The 24,910-nt window shown below is 44.2% G+C and overlaps 1 protein-coding gene across 1 annotated transcript in view; it reads left to right on the top strand.

The window, feature by feature from the left end:
* The first annotated feature begins 4,050 nt into the window (after window positions 1–4,050).
* Window positions 4,051–24,910, top strand: part of TTLL11 (tubulin tyrosine ligase like 11) — a 235,951-nt gene continuing 215,091 nt past the window's right edge. The window contains exon 1 of the mRNA XM_058523936.1: window positions 4,051–4,496. Coding sequence (XP_058379919.1) covers window positions 4,104–4,496 — 393 coding nt within the window. The 5' untranslated portion in view covers window positions 4,051–4,103. The remainder of the gene's footprint in view (window positions 4,497–24,910) is intronic.

Below are 24,910 nucleotides of genomic sequence, written 5' to 3'. Positions count from 1 at the left end.
ATAGTTTGCCAAAACTGAGAGGAAAATTTCAACCAAGATCTCACGTCACCAGCACCACAGCTGTTCTCATTTCTCGCTCTATTCTTACAGGCCCTGTTTACGCAGAATGGTTTTTAAGCATTGTAATTACAATGCTTGCACCAGTATGCTTCGTGTTACATCATCGACATTTTCCTAAGTGGCTAAAGCTGTTACTGACAACATTTAACATAGTTTGCTTAACTGTTTCCGTATTGTTGAATATTGGAGCAGTTTAGTTTTTCATTCATTTAGTCATTCAAGAACTAGTTATTGAATGCCTGCTCTCTGCTGGGCACTGAACCAGGCATGAGGATATGGTGACCAACTAGAACAGTCCACTCCTTACTTGTGGCACTTGGACTCTGGCCAGTGAGACAGACCATGACAAGTCAACAAACAAGTAAAACTCTCCATCAGCTGGGGTGAGTGCTGTGAAGCACAAGGAGAGAACTCTTGGAGAGACCTGCTTTTTTACACATTTGTGTATTTTTTGGAAGTAGTCCTAGTCCCTAATTATAACTTGCTCTTTGTTCCTCGGCAGCCATAACTGAAGCTTCTCTTTGAGGAGTCCCATGTGGGGTTGGATTTTCCACTAACACATTTTAGAGTTTCCTGAGAAGTCAGAGCTCACTGTGGTGTTTGAAGACCTGACAGTGAGCTCAGATGGGCTTTGTCTCCTGTTCTTCCTCTATGGCTTGTATTTCAACTGGTCCAGTCTGCTCCCTGCCCCCTGGAAGACGTGTAGGATCTCCTTCTTAAATCTACTCTCACTGTGCACTTTCCTCACCTCCTTCTGAATACAGGACCTCCACTAGCCCTGGGAGCCTGTGAACCAATCGGCAAAGATGCCCCCTGCGGGTGAACAAAGCCTCGATGAGTGAGGCTGGGTGGGCAGAGCACAACTGGATTTCAGTCCCTTTGAGCCTCTTAAATCGCCTGCACTACTGTACATGGCAGCCCTGCCCACAGCCTCTGGAATGACCACCTCCCCTATTTTCCGTCTACTGGATTCTTACTCCATCTTGAAGACTCAGCTTATATTCTATCTCTTACATGAAGTCTTATCTAGCTTTCTAATTCACGGTAAATTCTGCATTCCTTGAACTCCTAAATAATTTTTTTAACTCTTTTCCTCACTTGGCACTTAATTGTATACTACTTTGTGATTCCTCCTATTTTGCTCTCTTGTATCATTATTTCACCTGAAGAGGTCTGATTTAGATTGGAGAGATCAGAGATGTCTCTGTAGACATATTATTTACACTGAATGCTGAAGGAGAGGTAGGCAGAAATCTAGAGACAGAGCGTTCTAGGCAGAGCGAAGGGCATGTGCAAAGGCCCTGAGGCAGAACACTTTTGAGATGCAAGGCCAAAAGGACTATCTCTTACACGGAATGGTCTTCCCAGATTTGACAAATGAAGTGGGGAACAACTTATGAAGTTACGCATTCATACTAATTTGTGAGGGCCTTTTGTTTTAGCCACTGGAAATGGGGATATAGAGATGAGATAGGCCAGCCATGTTCCTTTCCAGACTAATGGAGGAAGCTAAGATGATTTCCATACAGTGTGACACACAGAACATGGTGGAAAGTTATCATGCATGTCAGCAGAAGCGTAGAGAGAGTAACTAATTCTGCCTGTGGGCAATGGGGAAAGCTTGTTCAAGATGGAGACATCTGAGTGGGGTCTGATGTAGGAGTTTTCCAGGCAGAGACACAAATGAGGAGAAAGTCCAGACGGTGGGAACAGTGCGTTCAAAGGCATGGAGGCAGGAAGAGGAGGGTGATTTCAGAGAACGGTAATCAGGAAGGGTCTCTTAGGACAATTAATGTGCTTGAACTTTATCTGAAGATGGCGGGAAACCGGGGGAGGTTTCTAAGCCGGAGAGTGGCAGGTCTGGCTGTGGTGTAGATAATGGACGGGGTGTGGTGGAGACTGGAGGCAGGGAGACCCACTAGGAGGCTGGTGCAATGGGCTAAAAGCCTGAATTGGGACAATGAAAACAAAGATAGATAAGAGGAAGATGGGAGACAGTTCAGTGTAAAACCTGTAAGACTTGGTAATGGACTGGTTTTAGGAGGACAGGGAGAGAGATATATTGAGCATTTGCAACTTTCAAGCATGGATGACTGAACGAAGGTGGTGCCCCTCGCTGAGACCAGGGATGCCAGGAGGAGAGACAGGATTTGGGGGAATAGGTTGGTGGAGAGAGATTGGGGGGCAGAGAGGGCTTCTTGGTACCATGGACAGCTCCAAGACTCTCCAGAGGCCTTGAAATAGATCAGTGTTTCTTGATCCTGGCTGCCTTAGAATCAGCAGAGGAGCTAATGGAACATGCGGACTCCCAGGCCCACCCAGATGCTCTGTATCAAAGTCTCTGGGTTCTAAATAAGCAGCCTAGATAACTCAGGTGCAGGCGGACAGATGACTACACTTAAACACTGAAATAAAGCCATGGTGGGCTCCAGAGGAAGAGATGAGAGCACCCTCTGCTGCTAAAAAGGAGGTTTGAACCTCTTGAGTTTCTGACTTGTACATTTCAAGGCAGTTCATTTTGGCAGTGAAACTCTGGCCAAAAGAAAGAAACAAGAGACCTAGGGAGATGAGAAAGGAAGACGGGCCACCTTATTTGATAACTTCTGTGTTCCTTTCACCCTATGGTGCAGAGTGTGGCAAAGTTCACTGGCGTGCAGTTACGGTCACTGTCTTCAGTCTGGGGTGCTGTTACCCCTTGCCAACTCCATCCCCTGAAAAACCAAATGTGGCTCCCGAAGGTGAGAGGCGAGAGCCCTCTCTTTGGATTGGCTTTAAAAATACACGGTAACCCAAAAGAATTGAAAGCAGGGACTCGAATAGGTATTTGTGCATCCGTGTTCATAGCAGCATCATTCACAACAGCCAACAGGTGGAAACAACCCAAATGCCTGTTGATGGATGAATGGATAAAGAAAATGTGGTAGACGCATAAATGGAATGTTACTCAGGAATGAAATTCTGACACATGCTACAACATGGATGAACTGTGAAGGCATTATGCTGAGTGAAATAGGCTAGACACAAAAGGACAAATATTGTATGATTCCACTTATATGAGGTACCTATAGTCGTCAAATTCATAGAGACAGAAAATAGAATGGTGGTTGCCAGGAACTGGGGGGAGGGAGTTATGGGTTAATGAGTAGAGTTTCAATTTGAGAAGACGAAAAGTTCTGGAAACGGATATTGGCGATGGTTGTTGCACAACATGAATGTACTTAACGCCATTGAACTGGATGCCTAAGAACTGTTAAAATGGTAACTTTTATGTTATGTTTATTTTACCACAATAAAAAACATGACATAAGAAAGCAGTGGTTAACGTCCTCCACTTGACTGGGAATCTGTAGGGCGTCTCCATGGCTTCCCCACCCCATAAGGAGCTCTCTGAGAACTGGAAAAGGTGTCTCCCCTCTCAGTTTGGGGGCTCTCCCAGGCCCAGCAAGGTGTTTCTACCAATGGCGAGCTGCTCCCCGAGGGCCTGGACTTGTCACTTCCATCATCAGACCAGGTGCTTCCTGATGGCGGAGTTCCCTAGGACGGGTGAGCTTGTGCCTCCTCCCTCAGACTGGGAGTTACCCCAGCGAGTGTGTACGGGGGTAGGGGAAAGCGGGCCTCCTGTTGGACATTTCTGTCTTTCCTGCCCAATCCCCAGGCTCTGAGCCCCGCAAGTGCCCAGCACCTTTCTACCCTCATCTCACTTCCAGCCTCTCCAAGTTCTGCGCGCTCAGAAAGCAAGCGCATCTTCTAGGGGCGGGGGCTTTCTGCCCTCTTCCAAGATGGCCGCCGCCGCCTCTGTGACAAACCCGGTCACGTGGGCACCCTCGCCTATGAGGTGGCTGAGGCTTGGTCGGCGATTGTCCCCTCCCGGGCCCCGTCCCGAGGCGGAGACCGCCCTTGTCAACCGGAGCCTGAGCGATCATGGCAACGGGCTCGGGCGGGGAGCGCGTGGCCGCGGTGGCAGCGGCGGCAGTTTGGTGGCGGGCCGGGGCGGCGGAGCGGCGGCGGCGGCGGCACTGGCGCAGGCACCGGCCCTGAGCGCCATGCAGCGGGGCAGCTCCGAGAGGGAGCTGGCGGCCCGGTGGGAGGCGGCGGCGGCCGAAGCGCAGGCGGCGGAGCAGGTCCGCGTGGACGCGGGCGCGGCCGGGGAGCCGGAGCGCAAGGCGGGGCAGGAGCCGCCCGAGGACCCGGTCCCCGAGCAGCCCCGCGCGGCCGACGACGGGGACGCCCGCGGCCTGCCCCGGCCGCCGCCCGCGCGGCCCGGGTCCGAGCCGAAGGCGGCGCCCGCGCACGGCCTCTGCCGGCACGGGAAGCCCAGGAGCAAGGGCCGCAGCTGCAGGCGGAGCTGTCAGCGGCCCGTCACCGTGGACAGCTCCAAGGCCAGGACCTCCCTGGACGCCCTGAAGATCAGCATCCGCCAGCTCAAGTGGAAGGAGGTGAGGCCCGCCCGGCCGCGTGGGCACAGGGGGGTGGACAGGACGACCTCAGAGGAGCCGGCCAGGGCCGAGGCTGCGCTCCTGCCGTGCGCCACGCTTGAGACTGCTTGTCAGCCGCAAACTGCTCGTCCTTCGAGGCCTAGCCCCGAAGTCACTTCCTCGAGAAGGCTTTCAGACCCCTCCAGGTCAAGTTAGCCACTCCTTTCCCTGGCGCCCCTACAGCCCTGTGGCCTCCAGCCATCAGCACTCGCCTCCCCACAGTGTAGATGTTCATTTATATGTCTGCCTCCTCCGCCACCTCGTGAGTCCCCGGGACCCCAGACCTCCTCTTTCACCTCTTCATTTAAGTTATATTTGTTTAGCATTTACTCTGCGGCTCTTGGGCAGTTGAACAGATGATACTTTGGAGGCAGACAGACCTAGGGTCTCACCACACCCTGCCGCTTAGCTGTGTGGCTTTGAGCAAGGTGCTTCACCTCTTAAGCCTGTTTCCTCCTCTGTCAAGTGAAGCTTATAATACCTCTCTCCTAGTTCTGTTAGTATTAGAAGACTCACTGCTTGTTGTAGTATAGCACAAGTTTGCAATAATCTTACCACCCTCTCCTCTCTGTCTTGCACCATCACCATCACCATCATCAGTATCAGTGCAGGTACTGTATTTTATGTTCCAGGGCTTGGCATATAGCGGGTGCCAGGAAGCAGTGGGTGAAAGGGTGAATGAAGGAGTGGGTTATTTGTCCATGAACCCATTTTAGACCTGATAGGGGCTGGGATGAAGCACCAATGACATCCAGAGGTGTCTGTTGGCTGAGTGGATAAAGCCGTTTGACTTTATTTGCAGCATCTAAGGTTATTTCATGGCCTTCAGGAGTGGCAGGGTTGTGATTTGGGTAGTCAAGTCTGGAAACTCGGACCCAGATGGTCTGCTGATGGAACAGGGCTCTGCAGCAAGCAACATGAGGATGTGGGTACTTAGCCCTGGGCCTTGGCTGTGGTAGACATTCAGGGATGGGTTTTTGAAGATGGAACATGCAGTGAGATGGCCACAGAAAGGATTGATGAGGTCAGAGCGTTGATGTCCCAGCGAGAAGGAATCATATGGTTTGGAGGGAAGTCAAGAATCAGGCAGGGCAGTCTTGCAGGTAGGTAGGGTGACTGACTAGGAAGACTGACTCCAGGTGTCAGGGCCCCCAGCCTGGGTGCTTGGGATTCATGGGAGGACTTTCATGCCTAGGAAACCTGGAGAAAGTGAGGGAGGGCTCCCAGTTCTAGACAGGGTCCCGGGTCCAGGCTAGAGATATGAAGACCAGAACAAGATAAAACTGGAGAACTTGTCAGTGCTAATGAAGAGAAATGCAGGGACTGAAACCAGGCCACAGAGTCAGACAAGCCTGTGCTTAGCTTAGCCCCGTGGGAGAGAGAGATGTGAAGCTGGCTAGATCTTGAGAGATGGAGCCAGATAGACTCAGAAATCAGCAGGCATCCGTGGCGGCCCAGGTTCATTTACTCATTCTGCAACTGTCTGCTATGGATGCTGGGCCCTAAGAATGAAAGATGCTTAAGATGTAACCCTTGCCCTCAAGGACCTTACAGTTTAGTAGAGGAAAAAACGCAGGTAAAGAAATCATTGCAGTAAGTACAGGGCCTCTGCCGCTGCTTCCTGAAATGCTCTTTTCCCTGTTATTTCCCTGGCTTACTCTGTCACTTCAGATCTCTGATCAAATGCCACCTCCTCAGAGAGGCCTTCCCCCATGATCCCTCCACCCACCCTTGCTCTTCTTTATTGTTTTTGTAGCACTGAACTCCACTGGACATCATATTTTTTATTGTTTGTTTATTGTCTGTTTCCCTCACTAGAATGGAAGCTCTGTGAGGGCAGGAGCTTTGTTTTATTTACTGCTGTATCCTCAGGTGCTTGGCACATAGAAGCTGCTCAATCAATTCTTGTTGACTGGACGAATCCTTACGTGATGAGTGTTTCTCTCTCTCCCCTGCTGTGGGAGGGAGAGGAGGACCACCTCAGAAGGACTTCCTGGAGGAGAGAGACCTGAGCTGAGTTCTGAGTGCTGGAAAGGAGTAGGAGTTATTTAGGGGCTGTCGACTTTGGATCCCTTGTACGGGGAGTAGAATGGGCAAAGCAGAGGTCCATCCAGGGCGCTGCACAGAGTTCACTATGGCTGGATTATGGAGTGGGAGGCCGAGGGGTGAGAGATGAGGCTGGAGAAATGAGCAGGGGTCAGATCGTGTGCCACGCTGTGGGATTTGGACTTTTTTTTTGGAAGACTGTGTGAGCCACTGGAGAACCTTAAAGTTCTTCCATTTATCAGCTATGCTGCTTTGGCAAGTGAGTTAAACTCTTTAGGTCTCAGTTTGCCTATCTGTCAGATGGGGTGGGTTAAGCTAGTTCAGTGGTTCCCATTCTCTCTTCCGCTGCAGCCACATAATGGTAATGTTAGTCTACATGAGGACATGCCCTGGTGAACCCAGTGCGGTGGGCAGTTTCCATGGTACTACCTGTAACTGGCTGCTGCACCCCGAAGTCTGCCTTTTTCTCCCGCTCAGAAAGCAGATTGGCGTGTAAGCGGAGATGCTCATTCTAGTATATTTTAAAACATAGTTTGCTCACAACAATAAGACTTTTCTATTAGATGTGTGATTGTTTACCTGGTGTCACTCTTCCCTATTAGTCTGTGAGGTCCTGAGGGCAGGAGTGGTGTCTGACTTGTGTCCCCGATGCCCAGCATGTGGTAGGTGTTCAGTAAGTATTCACCAAATGAATGAACGAAATACTTGCAACAGAGCTCACATCTCGGCTTGACACCCTACAGTGTGGAGTTTGAAAAGTGCCAGGTGGAAAACTTTAAAGTTCCTTCCAGCTTTAACCTATGATTATGGTATTTTGAGTACCTACTACAAAGTTGACTGTGTGACAAGTAACATATCTATAAATCAGGTACGAAGTGCAAACACAGCCTCTCCAGGCCTCAGTTTCCCCACCCATTACAGGGGTGACGTTGGACAAGATCCTCTGTAATGCTCAGCCCTAATGTTCTAGGAGCCGGAATGTCTACTGGGGTCGGGGACCCAGGAAGTGAGCCACGGTGTCCCTTGCGTGTCATGATGTGCTGCTGCTGTAGGATTTGGGAGTCCCCAGCTGGCTGGCTTTGGCAGGGGAGGGTAGGTAGCCCAGGAAAGAAGTAAGGTCATGAACACTAACCAGAGTGAAAGCTTTGTATCTTCTTATGTGTGTGGTGAGGGGCTACACAACACGGTCCGTTTAGCAGGAAGCGATCTCCCTTCCTCCTTCACTGTTCTTTATTCCACAGACATCTAAGAACAATAACAGTAATAATGAACAACAACAATGATAATGAGCCCTTACATACCTCTCCCCTGTGCCAGGCACTCTTCTGAGTGCTTTGTATATATGCAATGATTTGATTCTCCCAACAACCCAGTAAAGTAAATGCCTTTTTGTCTCCACTTTATGGAGGAGGAAATCGAAGTACACAGAGGTTAACTTATGCAGGGTCATATACCTGGTACGTGGCAGAAACAGGTTTTCCATTTGGAACCAGCCTTCAAGTCTGTCTCTTCCCACTGCTCCCTGTTGGCTGTCTATCAGCAGACCCCGGGTTAGGGTTGCGGATACAGATATGAATGGGGTTCACTCCTTGCCCTCCAGCAGCTCCCCGTGTCGAGGGGCAGACACGCATACAGACGATTACAGACCAGTCTGGGAGTTGAATGGGTAAAGGGCCTTCCATACAGAGTAGGAACAAAGGCAGGGAGTTGCATGGGGTTTTATATGCAGGATGGGATGATGGCAGCTTAGGGAGCATGTAGGATAACTGAGAGAGAGGAAGAAGGAGCCAGATCATGGAGGACATTGAAGGCCATGCCAAGAAGCTGAGCTTCTGACTAAATATGATCGCAGACTCCTGCCATATATAGAGCGAACTTCGCTGGCCCACTCTCCATCAGTCAGAAGTGAACCACGCCAACTGTCTGGTGACTCAGTTCTCAGTCATATCCACTCTGGCCAGGTCTAATTCAACTGTGTCCACAATGCTAAATTTGTTTCTCAAGGGAAAATTCACAGATGTTAGCTCTGTAAACTTGTAGTTAAGACAAAAGTTTATTCTAGAATAGCGAATCACGTTTACAAAGTCACTACCGAAGTTGCAACGTGGAAGAGAGGGATGGTTCCCTGCTCATAGTAGATGCTCAGTAAATATTTGTGGAATCGTCCACACAATTCCAATCATCTGAGCCTCTCTCCCCATCCACTGTGTATTCTTTTGCAGTTTTGACACCCTCATTAAAGAAACCTTAGGGAAAAGACACCATGGAGAATAAGTGCCACTATTGTTGTGAGCTGCCCTCCTTGGAGATGTAGGCAGTGTATGTGCACAGTAGTGCCATGGACACCAGCTGGCGTGAACGAGGGCACCAAGAGATTTGATAGAGGGACCTTTGTTGATAACAGTTTGCATAAGCCCCTGTCCCGAGACCTATTACAGTGTGAGCCCTTTGTTTCAGAGAGTCAAAACTGTGTGTTGTTTTCTGAAATGTATCTAGCCTTTCTTCAGAACATGCATACACTTAGTATATTGTCCTACTTATAACTTATGTAACATTAATTACTGTTTATTAAGTATCTATGATGTGTTTCGCATCGTATTAATGCTTTGTGTTCGTTAGAAATTGTATGGAACATTTCCTATGGATTATTTCATTTAATCCTCACAGCCACCCTCTGAAATAGATCCTGTTATCATTTTCAGTTTGCAGATGGGGAAACTGAAGTTTAGAGAGAGGCTGGTACAGGGCTAGCCCAAAGCCACACAGGAAACAAGTGGCAGAACCATCCAGGGCCTGTGTTTGCAGCCTGTATACAGTCCTGCACGGTCTTCTTTTGCTAATCCTTTGCTAAAATCCACCCTGTAAGGAGTTATTCTGTTATTATTATTCCCAGATAACAATTGAAGAAATTGAGGTGGGCACAGCAAGTCAGTGAGAGAGTCAGGGTTCAAACAGGAGGCTGACTTGTTCCAGAGCCCACTTTTTAGTGTGTTTCATAATTCTCCACTTCCTCACCCTCCCATTCCTCATCTGACTCATAACTCTCAGATGGCAGTGGAGTGGCTCAGAAGTAGGAGAGCGATATTCCAAGTAGGACTTAAAATAAAACACATCGAAATATATCCCGCCAGGCAGAGGGAGCATTTGGTGCCTGTACCTCCCGGTCCTCTCTTGTTGCTGCCTTCAAAGGAGAAGTGATTCCGTGCCGTCAAGTGGCCGAGTTGTACTGCTCCCTGTGGAATGTGCGCCTGCCATGTCTCAGATTGCTTCTGGAAGAAGACAGAGTATAAAATGAAAAATTGGATAGTTTAACCTTCCCTCCCTCTCATTTCAATGATAGTCACTTACTTTCCATTTTTTGAAAATAGCATCATATTTAAGAACAGTTTATATCCTACTTCAACAGACATGTTATTTTAACATCTAGACCATGAGGATTTTTCCTTTGCAAGTTAAGCGTGTCATACCATAAAAATCACAATTCACTACCACTGTTATTTGAACAGTACAATATGTGTAATAGCTCCATGAATCCATACTAACGCCTTAAGCAATCCTTAAAAAGACGATAAATTCCAGGAGCTCATATTCAAGTTCTGTAACTACTACACATTAAAATTTTGGTTTCTTAGCAGGTGCTGTAATTGCTAGGGCTCTTTTCCACGTTACATAAACATGGAATATTTGTAAATAGCCTCATTTTTGGTAGCGTTCTGGATTCTGGTTTTGTATCAGCAGAATTGTATGCAAAAATCCAATCGTACATTTTCTTTTTCTTTTAAATCTATTGCTTGAAAAGAACTTATTATAAAAGTAACCAGCTACTCTGTAAGCACCTTCTCTAAAGGGGAAGTGTTGTATCCTGGAGTTGGCATGGACTCTGAGTTCAGACAGATGAGTTAAAATCCTTGTTGCTAACTACTTGTGTGAGCAAACTGATTGTGTGCTAAATACAGAAACTCTCTGAGTCTCAATTTCCTCAACTGTAATGATGGGCTGGTGATACCTATCTTGCAGAAGTTTTGTGAGATTAAATGAGGAAATGTGTGTAAATTGCCTTCACCCAATGCTTGGCACACTCTAGTATTCAGTTAATGTTAATTCTTTTCCTTCTGTTGGGTGATTATAGGCACGGTCATTTGATCTATTTGTTTTAAAACTAGAAAAAAATTGTTATAGAATTTAGTCTGCATATATAGGTTACTGGTTAACCAGAACAGATATGACCAGCTCATTTGAATCGTTAACAAATATTTTTAGACCTACTTTGTGCCAGACTATATTTGGGCTCTGGGGATACAGCAGATAACAAAAACACAAAGATCTCTGCAGGATAAGGGACGGTTACATTTTGAATGAATGTCAACAAGATGTAGTCTAGGTTTAAAATTTTTTTAATAACGCTGATTTCAAGTTCTTTTCTTTTAAAATCAGTTATACTTTTAAGGTTTCGTGAGTTTAATGGAATCTTTTAAAGCCTCCATTCTGGACCTGCTGCCTATTTCATACTGTGCTATATTAATCACATACATCACCATAGGAAACTTATTTTAGCTATTTGAGTGACATCAGTATCTTAACTTTTGTGTTCACAAAACAAATAAGGTGACGAGTTCGCAGAAAGAACTGAGGTGTTATATGTGAATATACCCATTATCTGCGTGGAAGATGCGAATTTCCTGGGCTGATTTCTTTACTCCTTACTTTAATCCGTAGGCAATCCTCCTCACTGACCCTGGGAAGACCATAGCCAGACATGGGTTTGAATCTTGGCTGTGTGACCCTGGACAAGTTGCTTTACCTCTCTGAGCCAAAGGTTCCTCATCTCTAAGAGTGAGCATAAAATACTTGATAGGGTTGTTGCAAGGATTAAATCACAAAATCTTTAAAGTACCTGGTGCTTAAAGTAAGAATACCTGTTGGTTTGGCTTACCCTCTGATGAATTTTTGTGACATCTTAATTAAATTTTATAACGGAAAATTGGTGGTGTGAACAGGCAAATAACCTTGCTATTCCTTTCATTCGTTTTGAACCCCTCCTTTCCTTGTGGTTGCTCCTCTGCAGCTGAGTCATGTCCCAGAAATTCCTCTGCAAAGGTTATTGTTTTGCTGGAGAGAACAATGTTCATGTGTCTCTCTTCCAGATGGACTAGCATCTCTCCTTTCATGTCACATCAAGTCGTGCCTTGCCTTCACAGCTACCTAGACTGCCATTTGTATACACGCTGGTTTCCCTGGGTGTTTTTGAACCATTATCTAGTAATTTTTATAAATGTTTTGTAAGTCCTAGCAGGCCTTTCTGACAGCTCCTTCTCTTCCCCCATCTGCTTCTGTGTCATCTGAGAGTAAAACCTTCTCATCCTTAACAGAGAATAGGGCAGTTTGTCTCCTGTGCTGTCATCCCCAGATACAGTGTTACTCTTCCAAGAAGTCCTTCAGTCCATCTACCTAGAACTCTGAAGAAGGCTGGTTTTCATATTTTGTTTTTTATGCTCGTAGGGAGATTTTATTTATCTTTGTGTCAAAAAAGCAACAATGGAAAATTTTCTGGACATCTTAGATTATTTACAAATACCTTTGTTCAATTTCCAAAAACAATATGTGCTTATAAAGTTCCCAGGTACATAAAATGAAAACCAAACATCCCCACTCCTTGGCTTTTCCTCTTCATCTCTAATTCTTCTCCCTGGGGGTAACACCAGGATTACAGTTTGGTATGTATCTTTCCAGATTGTCTTTCCTATTCTTGTATGTATCAGGATCACTAAATTGTGCTATAGTAGTAAGCAACCATAAAACATCAGTGATTTAATACAAAAGAAGTTTATTTCTTGCTCACACTTAGGGGTTCAATGCGGGATGGTGGGGGTTGGGGGACAGGGGGCTCCCATCATCTTCGTTATTCAGAGACACAAAGCTTCCAGCTCAACACCAGCTTCAGTGAGTGCCTGAGGGGAAGGGAACATGGTAAGTTGTGGGCTGGCCTTTAAGACTTCTACCCAGAAGGGGCTCTGCTCACATTTCATTCGCCAAAGCAAGTTACATGGCACAACTACCTCCAGAGGGGCCAGGGATGCGCAGTCCTGCCATGAGGGGTACGGAGGAGAATCTGCTATCCGTGCTAATGACCACCACAATATAAGTCGTATGTAGAGATACAAGAGATACATATATATTGTATATTAATATAAGCATAAACAATTTTTACTTTATTTTAAATGTCGCAGTTATACTATATATATATATATAGTAATATATAGTGTTTGGCAACCATTTTTTTTAGCAGTGCATCATGGACATCTTTCTCTGTTAGTACATATAGATTTCTTTCATTTTAATAGCCACCTCATAGTCCATTTTCTGGATGTACCACCATAAAATTTATTGATGGATGTTGTTTCCATATTTTTTTTTGCTGTTACAAAGAAATGTGCAGTGAACATCGCTGTACAGATGTTAAGTACTTATTTGTGCAAATACTTCTGCAGGACAAATTCCTAGGAATTGTTGGGTCAAAGGAGACCTGCACTTTATATTTTGGTAGTTACAATCAAATTGCCACCACCGGTGTTTGAGAGTGCCTGTCCTCATATTCTCTCCAATACTGTATCCTATTAATTTTCCAAATCTTTGCCAAACTGGTGGGTAAAAATATGTTCTTTTAATTTACATTCCTCTGATCATCATCAGGGTTGGGCTTTTTGTATAAGTTTGTTGTCATTTGTACTGCTTCATCTGTGAAATGCCTAAATGTATTCTTTCTTTATTTTTGGGGTTGTTTATGTTTATATTTTGTTTGTGTTTTTATTATTGGTTTGTAAATATTATGGGTAGTTGTGTTTTTCTGCCAAGTGTTGTAAATCTTGTTCCCCTGTTGAGTATGTAAGCATCTAATAGAGAATCATTTGCCTTGCATGATCTACATTATTATAACTAAAGTTGTTTTCCTTCCTATTCTCTAAAAGTAGTCCTTAATTATTACTGACTTGTTTGCTTAAGAGGGCAGAAGAAACACACAATTCTACCTTCAGGTGCTATTAAACTTCTAGTGAATTAACATGTTTTGAGCGTGCCTTAGAGTCTTACATTTCTATGGCACTAACTATCTCATGTGGAACTTGCACATACGTTTATCTGAGTTGACTTTCACTTTGTGCAGTGAGTATGGCAGACTTTGTTCTTTCTTTTGTACAGATGTCACTGGGGCGTGGAGTTAGATTTGGGTTTGGATCTCCCACTTCTTAGTTCTGTCACGTGGGGCATGGTGATACTTATCTCATAGGGTCGTGTCCCATTTTAATCACATGTAACATGCATGCCAGAGACAGTGTGCAGGAAGCATTGGTTCTGCTTCAACTCTCCCATTTTTCAGAAGTGTTAAGTGACATACAGCTTAGAACTAGAGGCCGGTCTCCTGGCTCTCAGGCCAGCTCTTGTTCCAGGGACAGCACTGTCCCTCTGAATAGAGTGTGATTTCCTGGCCCCTTAGAAATAAGACCATCCGGATATTAGTGTTTACTTAAGACATTCAGTGCAGGCCTGGGCTTTGAGTCTGGCTGTTAGTTGTATTTAAAAATAACATTTATCACTTGTATAAATAATTTCCTTATACATTGTTTAAAATATTAAAAATTTGGAAAAAATATTTATAATCCTACCATTGAGATGCCATGACTATTTTCATTTTGAAGCATTTCATTCCAGTATTTCTTTTAGACATAAGTTTTATGTTTTATGAAGCTGATAAATAATTATGTTAATGTTAATGTTTGACAAGGCTGGTATAATTTTTTTATGTTAAAATTAAGGCCCATGTTATAATTTAAACATTTTCCCATGCTATACAAACTATTCATAAATGTCATTTTAATTGTTGCAAAAGATCTCATTCAGTGAAATATATTTCATTATTTATTTTCATGTTATTAAATGTCTAGATTGATTCCTCTATTAAAAAATTTTCTGTAGTGTTTTATTCCCCTGTATTTCATATTATTTTCTTAAGATAACTTTTCAGAAATGAAATACTTGGGTTAAAAGGCATGTACATTTTAAGGCTTTTGTAAGATGTTGCCAAATTGCTTTCTAAAAGAGTTGTAATAATTTATACTCGTGTATGAGAATTTCTATAAGTGCTTACTTTTGAAGAATATAATGGCAGGTATTGGAGAAAAGCGTGAAATAAATGAATCTTCTTCCTGCCTTTACCAAATCTAATTCGAATAATCAGTGCCTAGTTCAAAGCAGGGCATTTTGATATGGCTATTTTGGTGTAGCCATTACATCTAAATTGAAATAGACATATCAAAATGTAAAGCCACTTTTTAACTTTCAAATAATGTATTCAGTGGACATGCTTGACTTTCTCCCTATCCTTGACCCTCTCTGCAAATCTAATTCCTTACCTCATCCCTGATCTTCTACCCATGAGGTAAGACTTAAACATTTCACATACAGTTGGGCAATGAAACTGCTGAAAATTTCAATAGGTTATTTCCTAGATTTTGTCTGAATACCTCTGGTGTAAAAGAAGGATACATTAAGGGCTGTATTAAAATATCATATGCCATCAGTAGTCATTAGGGAAATAAATGTCAAAACCATAATGAAATGTCACTTCATATCTACTAGGATGTCTATAACGAAAAACACCGATAATAAGTGTTGGTAAGGATATGGAGAAATTGGAACTCATACACTCCTGGTGGGAATGTGAAATGGTGCAGCCATTTGAAAAACAGTTTGGCAGTTCCTCAAAATGTTAAACATTGAATTACCGTATTGTAGCAATTCAACCCTAGGTATATACCCAAGAGAAATGAAAACGTATGTATACCAAAACACTTGTACACTAAGGTTCGTAATAGCATTATTCACAATAGGCAAAAGGTGGAAACAACCAAATGCCCATCAACTGATGGATAAATGAAATGTGGCATATCTATACAGTGGAATATTATTAATCTATAAAAAGGAATGAAGTACTGATACATGCTACAGCATGGATGAGCCTTGAAAACATGTTATGTGAAAGAAACCAGTCACAAAAGACCATATATTTTGTAATTGCATTTATATGAAACGTTCAGAATAGGGAAACCTAGAGACACAAAGCAGAGTAGTGGTTGCCGAGAGCTGGGGGTGGGGACGCTTTGGGTGGGAGTAGAGGGGAGTGACTGCTAGTGGGTGCAGGATTTGTTTTGGGGGTGATGAAAATGTTTTTAAATCAATTGTGATAGTTGCACAACTCTATGATTATACTGAAAACTGTTGAATTGTACACTTTAAAATGGGTGAATTGTATGGTATGTGAATTATATTTCAATAAAGCTGTTGAAAAAAATGTCATATGCTTATCCAGTTCTCATCACTGAACAGCACTTGTCTCCTAGGTAGTAATTGGAAAAATGCTTCAGGAACTCACATCAGTCTAGCGCCCCCTGTTGTTAATCCTGTATTGCTATATTTCCTATTAGTGGTGTTGGTACTCCTTGGACACCTGTATCTAATGGAATTCTGTCCTGGTGGTACAAAATAGTGGCAGCTGTAACAACACTCCAAACTTTCATCATAAGAGTGAGTTTTGGTTTTTTTAGTGGGTGGGATTTGAATATTTGCTTGAAGAATAAGGTTCAGGCTCCTTATGAATGCTCCATATGAAGCCTTCCATGACCTGAGATGCAGTGTAGCGTGGTGGTTGAAAACGTGGAATTTGGACCCACACAGATATGGGTTTGAAACAACTCACTATGGAACACTGGGAAAATTTTACTCTGAGCCTCAGTTTCTTTATCTGTAGAATGGGCATAATACAACCAGACCTCATGGAGTTGTTTGTTGCTAGAATAAAAAGATATAATCATGTAAAGTACTTAGCTTATAATACCTGGTACACAGTAAAGACTCAATTGAGTATATTTTATTAACATCTGTCCCTAAGCTTCTCAATTCACTTCACATATTCCATGCCTTGAACTTTATCCTCTACTAACACCACATTGCGTGTGGTTCTCTTGTATCTTCATGCTGTGCCATTCCTCTTTACCTTAGTTCATATTTTTCCTTCTCCTTAGAAGGCTCTCTTCCTTTCTTTGGCTAACTCTTACACGTCCTTCAAGGATCAGCTAATGACTCCCCTTTTCCATAAGTCTTCCCTGACTCCCACACACACCCCAGTCTAGGCTAAATACCCTTCCTTGGTCACTTATAGTATTTTATATGGATCTCAATTTGATTAGTTTTTCCAAAGAAGCAACTTTTGGCTTATTGGTCATTTCTATCATATCTTTGTTTTCTATTTCATGGCTTTCTGCTCTTTATTGTTTCTTTTTTTCTACTTTTTGAGGTTTATTTTGTTGTTCTTTTTGTGATGCTAAGTTGGATGCTTAGTGTATCATCTTTTCTAATAGAAGCATTCAAGACTATAAACTTGCCTCTAAGAACTGCTTTAGCTGCACCCACACATTTTGCTATGTACCATTTTTAAAAATCGCCTTTTAGTTCTATGTATTTTAAATTTTCATAAAAATTTCTTCTTCAATCTATGGGTTATTTGGATTGTGGCTTTTTAGAGTTTCTAAACATATGAGGTTATTTGTACTTATCTTTTTATTATTAATTTCTAACTTAATTGCCTTGTGGTTAGGGGAGATTCCTTCTTTCTTTGCTTCTTTCTTTCCTCCCTTCCACATGCCCTCCCTTCTTACTTTTTTCTTTTGCAGTTGTTTGCTTTATAGCCTAATACACGGTCATGTTCTATGTGTACTTGGAAAAGGTGTGTATTCTTTAGTTATTGAATGCAATATTTTACATATGTACATTAGATTAGCTTGTGGATTGCATTATACGAATTTTACAGCCTTAATTACAGCCTTAACATTTTTGTTTGACCTATTAATTACCTGAGGAGTTATATTAACATTTCCCTCTATGAGTATGGATTTCATATATATATATATATATATATTTTTTTTTTTTTGTGAGGAAGATCAGCCCTGAGCTAACATCCGTGCTAATCCTCCTCTTTTTGCTGAGGAAGACCGGCTCTGAGCTAACATCTATTGCCAATCCTCCTCCTTTTTTTTTCCCCAAAGCCCCAGTAGATAGCTCTATGTCATAGTTGCACATCCTTCTAGTTGCTGTATGTGGGATGCGGCCTCAGCATGGCCGGAGAAGCTGTGCGTTGGTGCACGCCCGGGATCCGAACCCGGGCTGCCAGTGGCAGAGCATGCGCATTTAACCGCTAAGCCACGGGCTGGCCCAGATTTCATATATTTTTTGTTTGATTTTTTTTTTTTCCCCACTTCACCCTGTGCTAGTCTGGAAGTTATACGTTCTATTTTTATTCTTATAGTGGTTACCCTAGAAAATGTAATATGTGTATAATGTCACAAAGTCTAAAGTTAGTATCTTTACTCTCCTTTTAACAACACAAGGAGCATAGGATGCCTTCATTTTGTTGCATCCCTCCTGACTTATATGCTTTTGTTGTCCAATATTTTAGTTCTATCTTACTTTACCCTTTTTTGAACTTCACAAATTAGACATTATTATTATTTTAGATAGTCTCAGTGTATTTTAGATTTACCCACATGTTTACCATTTTCTTTGTTTATTATTCTATTTTACAACTCAGACCTTCCCTCTGGGATCATTTTCTTTTTCCTGGAAGTAGTCTTTTATAAGTTGCTGTGGTGAGGAACTATTTGTAATAAACTCTATCTGTTTTTGTTTGTCCAAAATTACCTTCATTTTGCCCTTATTCTTGAGAGATAGTGGTGCTGCACATACAGTGCTAAGTTGAGAGTTACATGATCTTGGTGCTTTGGGAATATGCCACTGTTTACTCACCTCTGTTTTTGCCGTTGAGAAGTCATCTCTCAGTCTACTTTTTTCTTTTGCTGATAAAGTATCTTTTCCTTTCTGGCTGCTTTTAAAATCTTCTCTTTGCCTTAGATGTCTTCAGTGTCATTAGACTTTCTAGGTGAGGATTTCTTTTTATTTATTCTGCTTGGGATTTATTGAGATTCTTGTCTGAAGTTTGGTATCTTTTATCAATTCTGGAAAATTCTCCTCTATTTTCTCTTTCAATATTGTCTCTCACTCAATCTCTCTCTTCTTTCTTCTTGGAGTTCTGAATTAGATGTTTGTTAGACCTTTTTTGAGGTGAGCTCCTGTTCCTTGGAGCTTTAATCTCTGATAATTCTTTGAGGCTTGAGTTTAAACTGAGGATTTTCATCTTGTGCAGAGGCCTCAGAGGGCTCTGCTAACCCAGAACACTTAAAACTAAATTTTTGGTCTTGGGATTTTTAGGTTATAGGTGTAGTTGAATTCTGACTCTGGACTTGCATCAGGAAGTGTTATGGTTAGGCATTCTGAGAGAAGAGTTTTTTTCTTCCATTTCTCCTTCCTTGAGCCAAGGCCAAGTCAAGCCAAGTTTTCTTCTAGTTCACCCACTGAGGATGTGGTCTTGCAGAGGGCCTGGCTTGACAAGGGGGTTTACAATGTGATGCTTGCCTTGCCAGCAGGCATTCAGGGGCCAAATCACATGCAGAGGTCAGACCATTGCCTATGTACAGGGAAAATGATGATTACACTTGCCTTTTGAAAAGTTCACTCTGGCTGCCCTATGAAGAATGGATTAGAGTTCCAGAATAGAGGCAGAGGCAAGTTATGATGCTATTGTAGACCTCGGGGGAGAGATGGTACTACCTGGCACAGGATGGTGCTGGGTGGGAAGGTTATTGATTGAGGTGGTCTGTCTTTTCCCCTGGATTGTAAGATATTCAGTGGCAGGGAGCTTGCATTATTCATCTTTGAGTCTTTCAATGCCTGGCACAGAGAAGGCATTCAGCAAATGTTAATTGAATTGAACTATGTAATTAGTAATGGTTTAGTGCTATGTTTTTGTACTACCTTCAAAGTGACTATTTTCTTTAAAGGGAAATGACATAAAGGGGTTCTAGGACGTGAACTCATCCTGCCTCTGGCATCGCAAAGCTCAAGCCAGAAATAGAGAGCCAGCTGTTCATAAGCTCCTGCAAGCCTTAAGTTTTGGCCGGGTTTACTTTCCATGATAACATAGCTTTCTTTAGCCTGTGCACTTGTTCCTTTCTTAAGGAATCTCAGGCTCTATTTGAAACTACTTGCACAAAGCCTTACCATCTTACTGGATTTTTATGACACTTTCTCAGAAATTACTAAACTTTACGACTCTCTAGGCAGGTTGCAAAGATGTTCCTCTAATGGTATACTATAGCTGTGAAAACTTCTCACTTGTAAGACTTCTCAGAAAAACTGCTCTGTGTCTAGGGAACAAAGGGAGAGGTAAATGGTCCCTGCTGGGTGACAGTTTAATAAGCTTCAGCTCGTCACTAAGGACTGTTGTTCAAAGAGTTTATGCAATACTATTCCATTAGAATCTGCAGAAGTATTTCTAGAAAGTATGGTGAGATAAAGCATACATATATGATTTTAAGTTCTGAGGCCTTGAAGGTCTTCATTATTCATTCGACAAATATATGTTGAATGTCTACTGTGCCCCAAGCTCTGTGCAAGGCACTGGTGGTAACGATACAATCAGACGCCATCCCTGTCCTTGAACCAGGGCCCCTACTGGCCCATGCTGTCCTTTCGTGTGAATTAGAAAAAGGTACACCTTCCTCAAGGAAAAAATATTAAACTGGTCGATATATTATTTACATCTCAAAAACAAATTTGTTACAGCAAATGGATTATTAATGATAAATGATTGTTGGTTATTAAATAATATTTTACATAATATCATAATGAAGTACCTTTTGAATTAAACTTGGAATTCAGAAATATTCTGGCACAGCAAACAAAAATCAGATGATTGGACTGCAACGTGAAACTTCAGATTTAACCAGTGCACTAATACCAATGAAGGATTTTTTTTTTTAAGTTAAAAGTACTCACCAATTATACATCAGATGTAAAAGCAGGTCTTATTCAGAAACACAGTCTGTTTTAGATGTTATTAGATCAACAAAGTCTTTTGATACTCCAATTTGTCAAAGGGGAACAATACATATTATCTTGTTAAAATAAGACACTTGCCTACTACATGTCAGAAAATTCTCATTGTAAATATAAAATTGCCCCAACAAAATCATCTGACATTTGTTTACCAAACCAGAATATTTCTGAATTCCCAGTTTCAATCAAGTACTTACCTTATGATAATATGTAAATAGTATATAATAACTAATATTTGTTATCATGAATAATCAATTTGTTATAGAGTGAAAAATATAATTATAGGGGCCCGCCCGGTGGCATAATGGTCAAGTTGGGTGTGGTCCACTTCAGCGGCCAGGGTTCGCGGGGTTCGGATTCCAGGTGCAGACTTACACACCATTCATCAAGCCATGCTGTGCTGGCGAATGACATACAAAATAGAAGAAGATTGGCACAGATGTGAGCTCAAGGGCCAATCTTCCTCATCAAAAAAAATATATATATGTATATATACATATAATTATAAAATATGAAAAGTGTTCAAAATATTAAAGATGCATGTGTGTAAACAGCAGCATGGCACCCTAGTACATGACCTAAAAAGCCACACATGGTGGCCTTGGAGGCCAGTCTAGGGGGAGCAGAGAGAGCTGATGATTCCAATGTGCGATGCTAAGAGTGCTGTTGGAAGTATGCCCAAGATGTGGTGGGAGACGGAGGTAAGACAAGGTCAACCTGGAGGTATTGGCAAAGGTTGTGTGTGCAAGGGGCACTCAGGTGAGTAAGATGCATAGTCTTTTTGCCGTATTTTGGCTGTTAAGTAGCCTCTACTCCTTTTTTCTGGGTTTCTGCTACTTTCTGGATAAGTGAGGTAGCTAAATTCCATATTTGTGAGGTGTTTCTATTATTAAGTAGACTGCGTTGATCTTCTCTCTTCCTGCCTACGTCTTCCTCCATCTTCAGGTCTCTGCTATCATAGCATGGATCAGCTTTATTGTTACAGTGTGTTCAATTTTCTTTCTTTCTCACCAGATTTTAAATTCAACTAGTGCAAGGGCCACATCTGTCTTGTTTATAATTGTTTATTATGGGATCCTCACACTCTAGTGCACAGAACCTGGCATACTATATAATAAGCTTTAATAGATATTGGCTGAAATGATTTTTTCATTCATTCCTCGCACATTTCCTTATTTTGTGCCTTGGACCCCATTGAGCACTTGGCAAACAGAGAAATGACACCCGTGGGTCCCTCCCCTCAAGGAGCTCACTCCCTGGTTATTATGATCCAGTGGAGGAAGAGCAGCGTTAAAGGGTGGGGGGCAGCTGACTCCGATTCAGGGCTCAGTGAGGGCCTCTGAGCTGAGTCTGGATGGATGAGCTGGGTGAGCAAGGTTTCGAGGGGTACAGGCAGGACAGGTACTCAGACAGGTCTCAGCATGCACGGTAACATTGTCGCAAGCTAGAACAAGGAGAACCGGGGGGACTGCAAACATTTTACTCTGGCTGGAGTACAGAATCTGAGGATGGGAGAGTGATGGATGATGCAACCTGAGAGGTAGGCAGGAGCCGAGTCATTAAGGTCCAGACTGCAATCTGAGAGCTCTGGGGAGCCGCTGGAAGGTTTTAAACACGGGTGTGTGTGTGTGTGTGTGACAAAAATCACATTTGTATATTAGAAAGACCCCTCTGGCTGTGGTGTGGAAGCTGTATTTAGGGGTTGGGTGGTGCACTGGAAAACCTCCTTGAGGGCAGGGAGAGTGGCTTCCTGGTCCATTTCCAGCATCTGGCAGGTGGCTGGGGTATAGTCAGCACCAAAATGATACTTTGGAACTAAGTCAACCTGCAGAGACCAGCAAACTAGGATCACAAGCCCTCCTTGCAGAACCACTGCTGTCCCTTGGTGGAGCCTCCCAGGAGCCCTCTGAGGCAAGTAGGGTATATATCATTAGCTCCACTTTACAGACGAGGTAACTGAGGCCAGGACTAATCAAAAGACTCAAACCCAGGTCTTGGTCGATGCCAAGTCAGGTGCCCTCTCCTCCATCCTGTACTGCAGGGCAAGGTGGGTGGCAGTGCTGGGGACAGAGTTGGCTCACTGGTGTCTTTCTCCCCAGGGACCTCTGTCCTCCTCTCTGCCTAATGTGTCCCTCCGGGCAATGGTGCCCCGTTCCCTGAGCCTCCTTCCAGGCAGAGAGACGGAGGCCCAGCGGGCAGCTGAAAGCTGTCTTCACCAGAGCAGTGGGGAGAGATTTGTGGGCTGCTCGCATCCTCATCGCCTGGCTATCACGCTGCTATTTAATAAAAGCCTCATTGCTTGAAGGGCCATTGAGTAACCAATGATATATTTCAACCTCATTGAGGAGGAAGACGCCGAGTTAAATCAAATTCAGACCGTGTGGAAATAAAAGAATAAAGAGGCTGTTCACATGCATGGCCCTCTCCTCAAGGGAACAAACCATCATCCAGGGTCCGCTGTGAGCCAGGCGCCGGTTAGAAGCTTTCGCATCGGTTTTCTGACTTAGTACTGACAGCAATGCCGACAAGTAGAGACGGTGCTGTGCATTTTGTAGGTGAGGAAGTGGAGTGCCTGGGACACCAGCCGCCTAGAGGAATCTCAGAATCTCAGCCCTGGGTCTGACCTCAAGGCGCCCGCTCCTTCCACTGCCCCACGCTGCCTCCCCTGTGCATCTGTTCTCTCCACAAGCCAAGCAATCATTTGTTTTTGTGCAGAGGGTGAATGGTGTGGAGGTCAGCAGCCTGTGCCAGGTTAGACCGCACACTCCCCGAAGGCAGGAGCTTGTCTGTTGGCCCCCTGGTCCTGGCGGTGCCACACACACAGCTGGATGAGGCTGGTGGGTCCTCACCGCCCTGTGCAAGGTGTCGCTGGCCTTTCTGTCACCCTCTCGTTACTTGCCCTTTTGTCTGTCCTTCCCCCTCCTCCACACTCTGCCCCTCAGAGACACCTGTCTGGCCCTCCTGAAGACAGTTCTGAATCCATCCTGAGACCTTTGCTGGTTAGTAATGAGCAAGCTGATGGAGAATTAGTTGTGATTCCTCCTCGGGGTGTCACATTAGAAGGAGACTATGGAAGATGGTCTCATCTGTAAGAGCCAAAGGGATGAGGTGCCTCTGGTGGGATGAAGGGCCGTGGGGTGGATGTTCTCTCATTTACAGTCCCTACTCACATCTTGGCAAAGCGTTTAAGATCCTTGGAATCTCCCTCTGCTGCCCTGTTAACCACACCCCGCCAGGCGCCCTCCTCCCCCTCCCCCACTCCCAGTTAGATTCTATCTGAACAGCCCATGTTCGTTGGTGCTGCCATTCCTTGCTCACACTGCTTTCGTGGACTGGAGCAGCTGTGGTTCCCCCCATTTCCTGCTGGCTGAACTTGGAGCCCTGCTTCAATATCCAGTCGGTTCTGAGCTCCACCACGAAGCCTCGCCCTCCTTGCAGAAGCAGTGGCTTCTTCCTCTCTGTCCTCTTACCACTTGGCGTGTCCCCTGTGTATATTGCTTTTCACGGGGGATGATGATTTGTTTATGGTTTGAGGACAGAGTGTTCCGTGTGTGTGTGTGTGTGTGTGTGTGTGTGTGTGTGTGTGAGTGTTCTCTAGAGCCCAGCCTAGAGGAGGTGCGCAAGGAGGAATTGTGATGGGAAGACCGTGAGGCTGTGCACCAGCGCTGGCCTCAGCTGCACAGGGGCAGAGATGCCTTCTGTGAGGGGGTGAGTCCAGTCCTATCGCTCTCCTCTCTCTGCTTCTGTCTCTGCCAGGAAAGGCTGCTTTTGTCTGGGGGTGATGCTCCTGGGTCTTCTCTGGGGCCGTCCAGCAGGGTCTTTCGCCTACCCTCACCTGGGAGAGTGACCCCCACTCCGTCCCCTGTCCCGCCCCCCAGTCCCGGCCTCACTTGTCTTCTGTCCAGACACCCTCGCTGCCTAGTAGTGAACAAATGGAAACTTGCTGTGCTCCCTTTGCTTTGAAACATCTCTGACCTGGCCTAGGGAGATAGGGCTCATGTACCCGGGAGCCTGCCCACAGCCCAGGTAGGGACTATCCTAGTCATCGCTGATCCCAGCCTGACTCATAGTAGGTGCTCACTGACCATTGTTGAGTACAAAGGGGTTTCAAAGCCCAAAGCACTTCTTGGTCTTTGTTTTCTTTGTTTGCTGTGTGTATTCGTTAGATGAGGTTAAACTGTTGTGACAGCTAGACTCAGCATGCAAGGGCTCAGCGTGATGGCAATCTATCTCCTGCCCTGGCAGCAGCCTGGGTAGAGTTGTTCGGTCTGGTGGGGAATCATTCAGGGACTCGGGATCTTCCGCCTGTGGCTCTGCCATCCCCTGGGGTC

This window comes from Diceros bicornis, chromosome 28 (genome assembly GCF_020826845.1).
Source record: "Diceros bicornis minor isolate mBicDic1 chromosome 28, mDicBic1.mat.cur, whole genome shotgun sequence".
Taxonomy (NCBI): domain Eukaryota; kingdom Metazoa; phylum Chordata; class Mammalia; order Perissodactyla; family Rhinocerotidae; genus Diceros; species Diceros bicornis.
The sequence above is the reverse complement of the archived record's forward strand: the minus strand, read 5'-3'. Positions and strand labels throughout refer to the sequence as shown.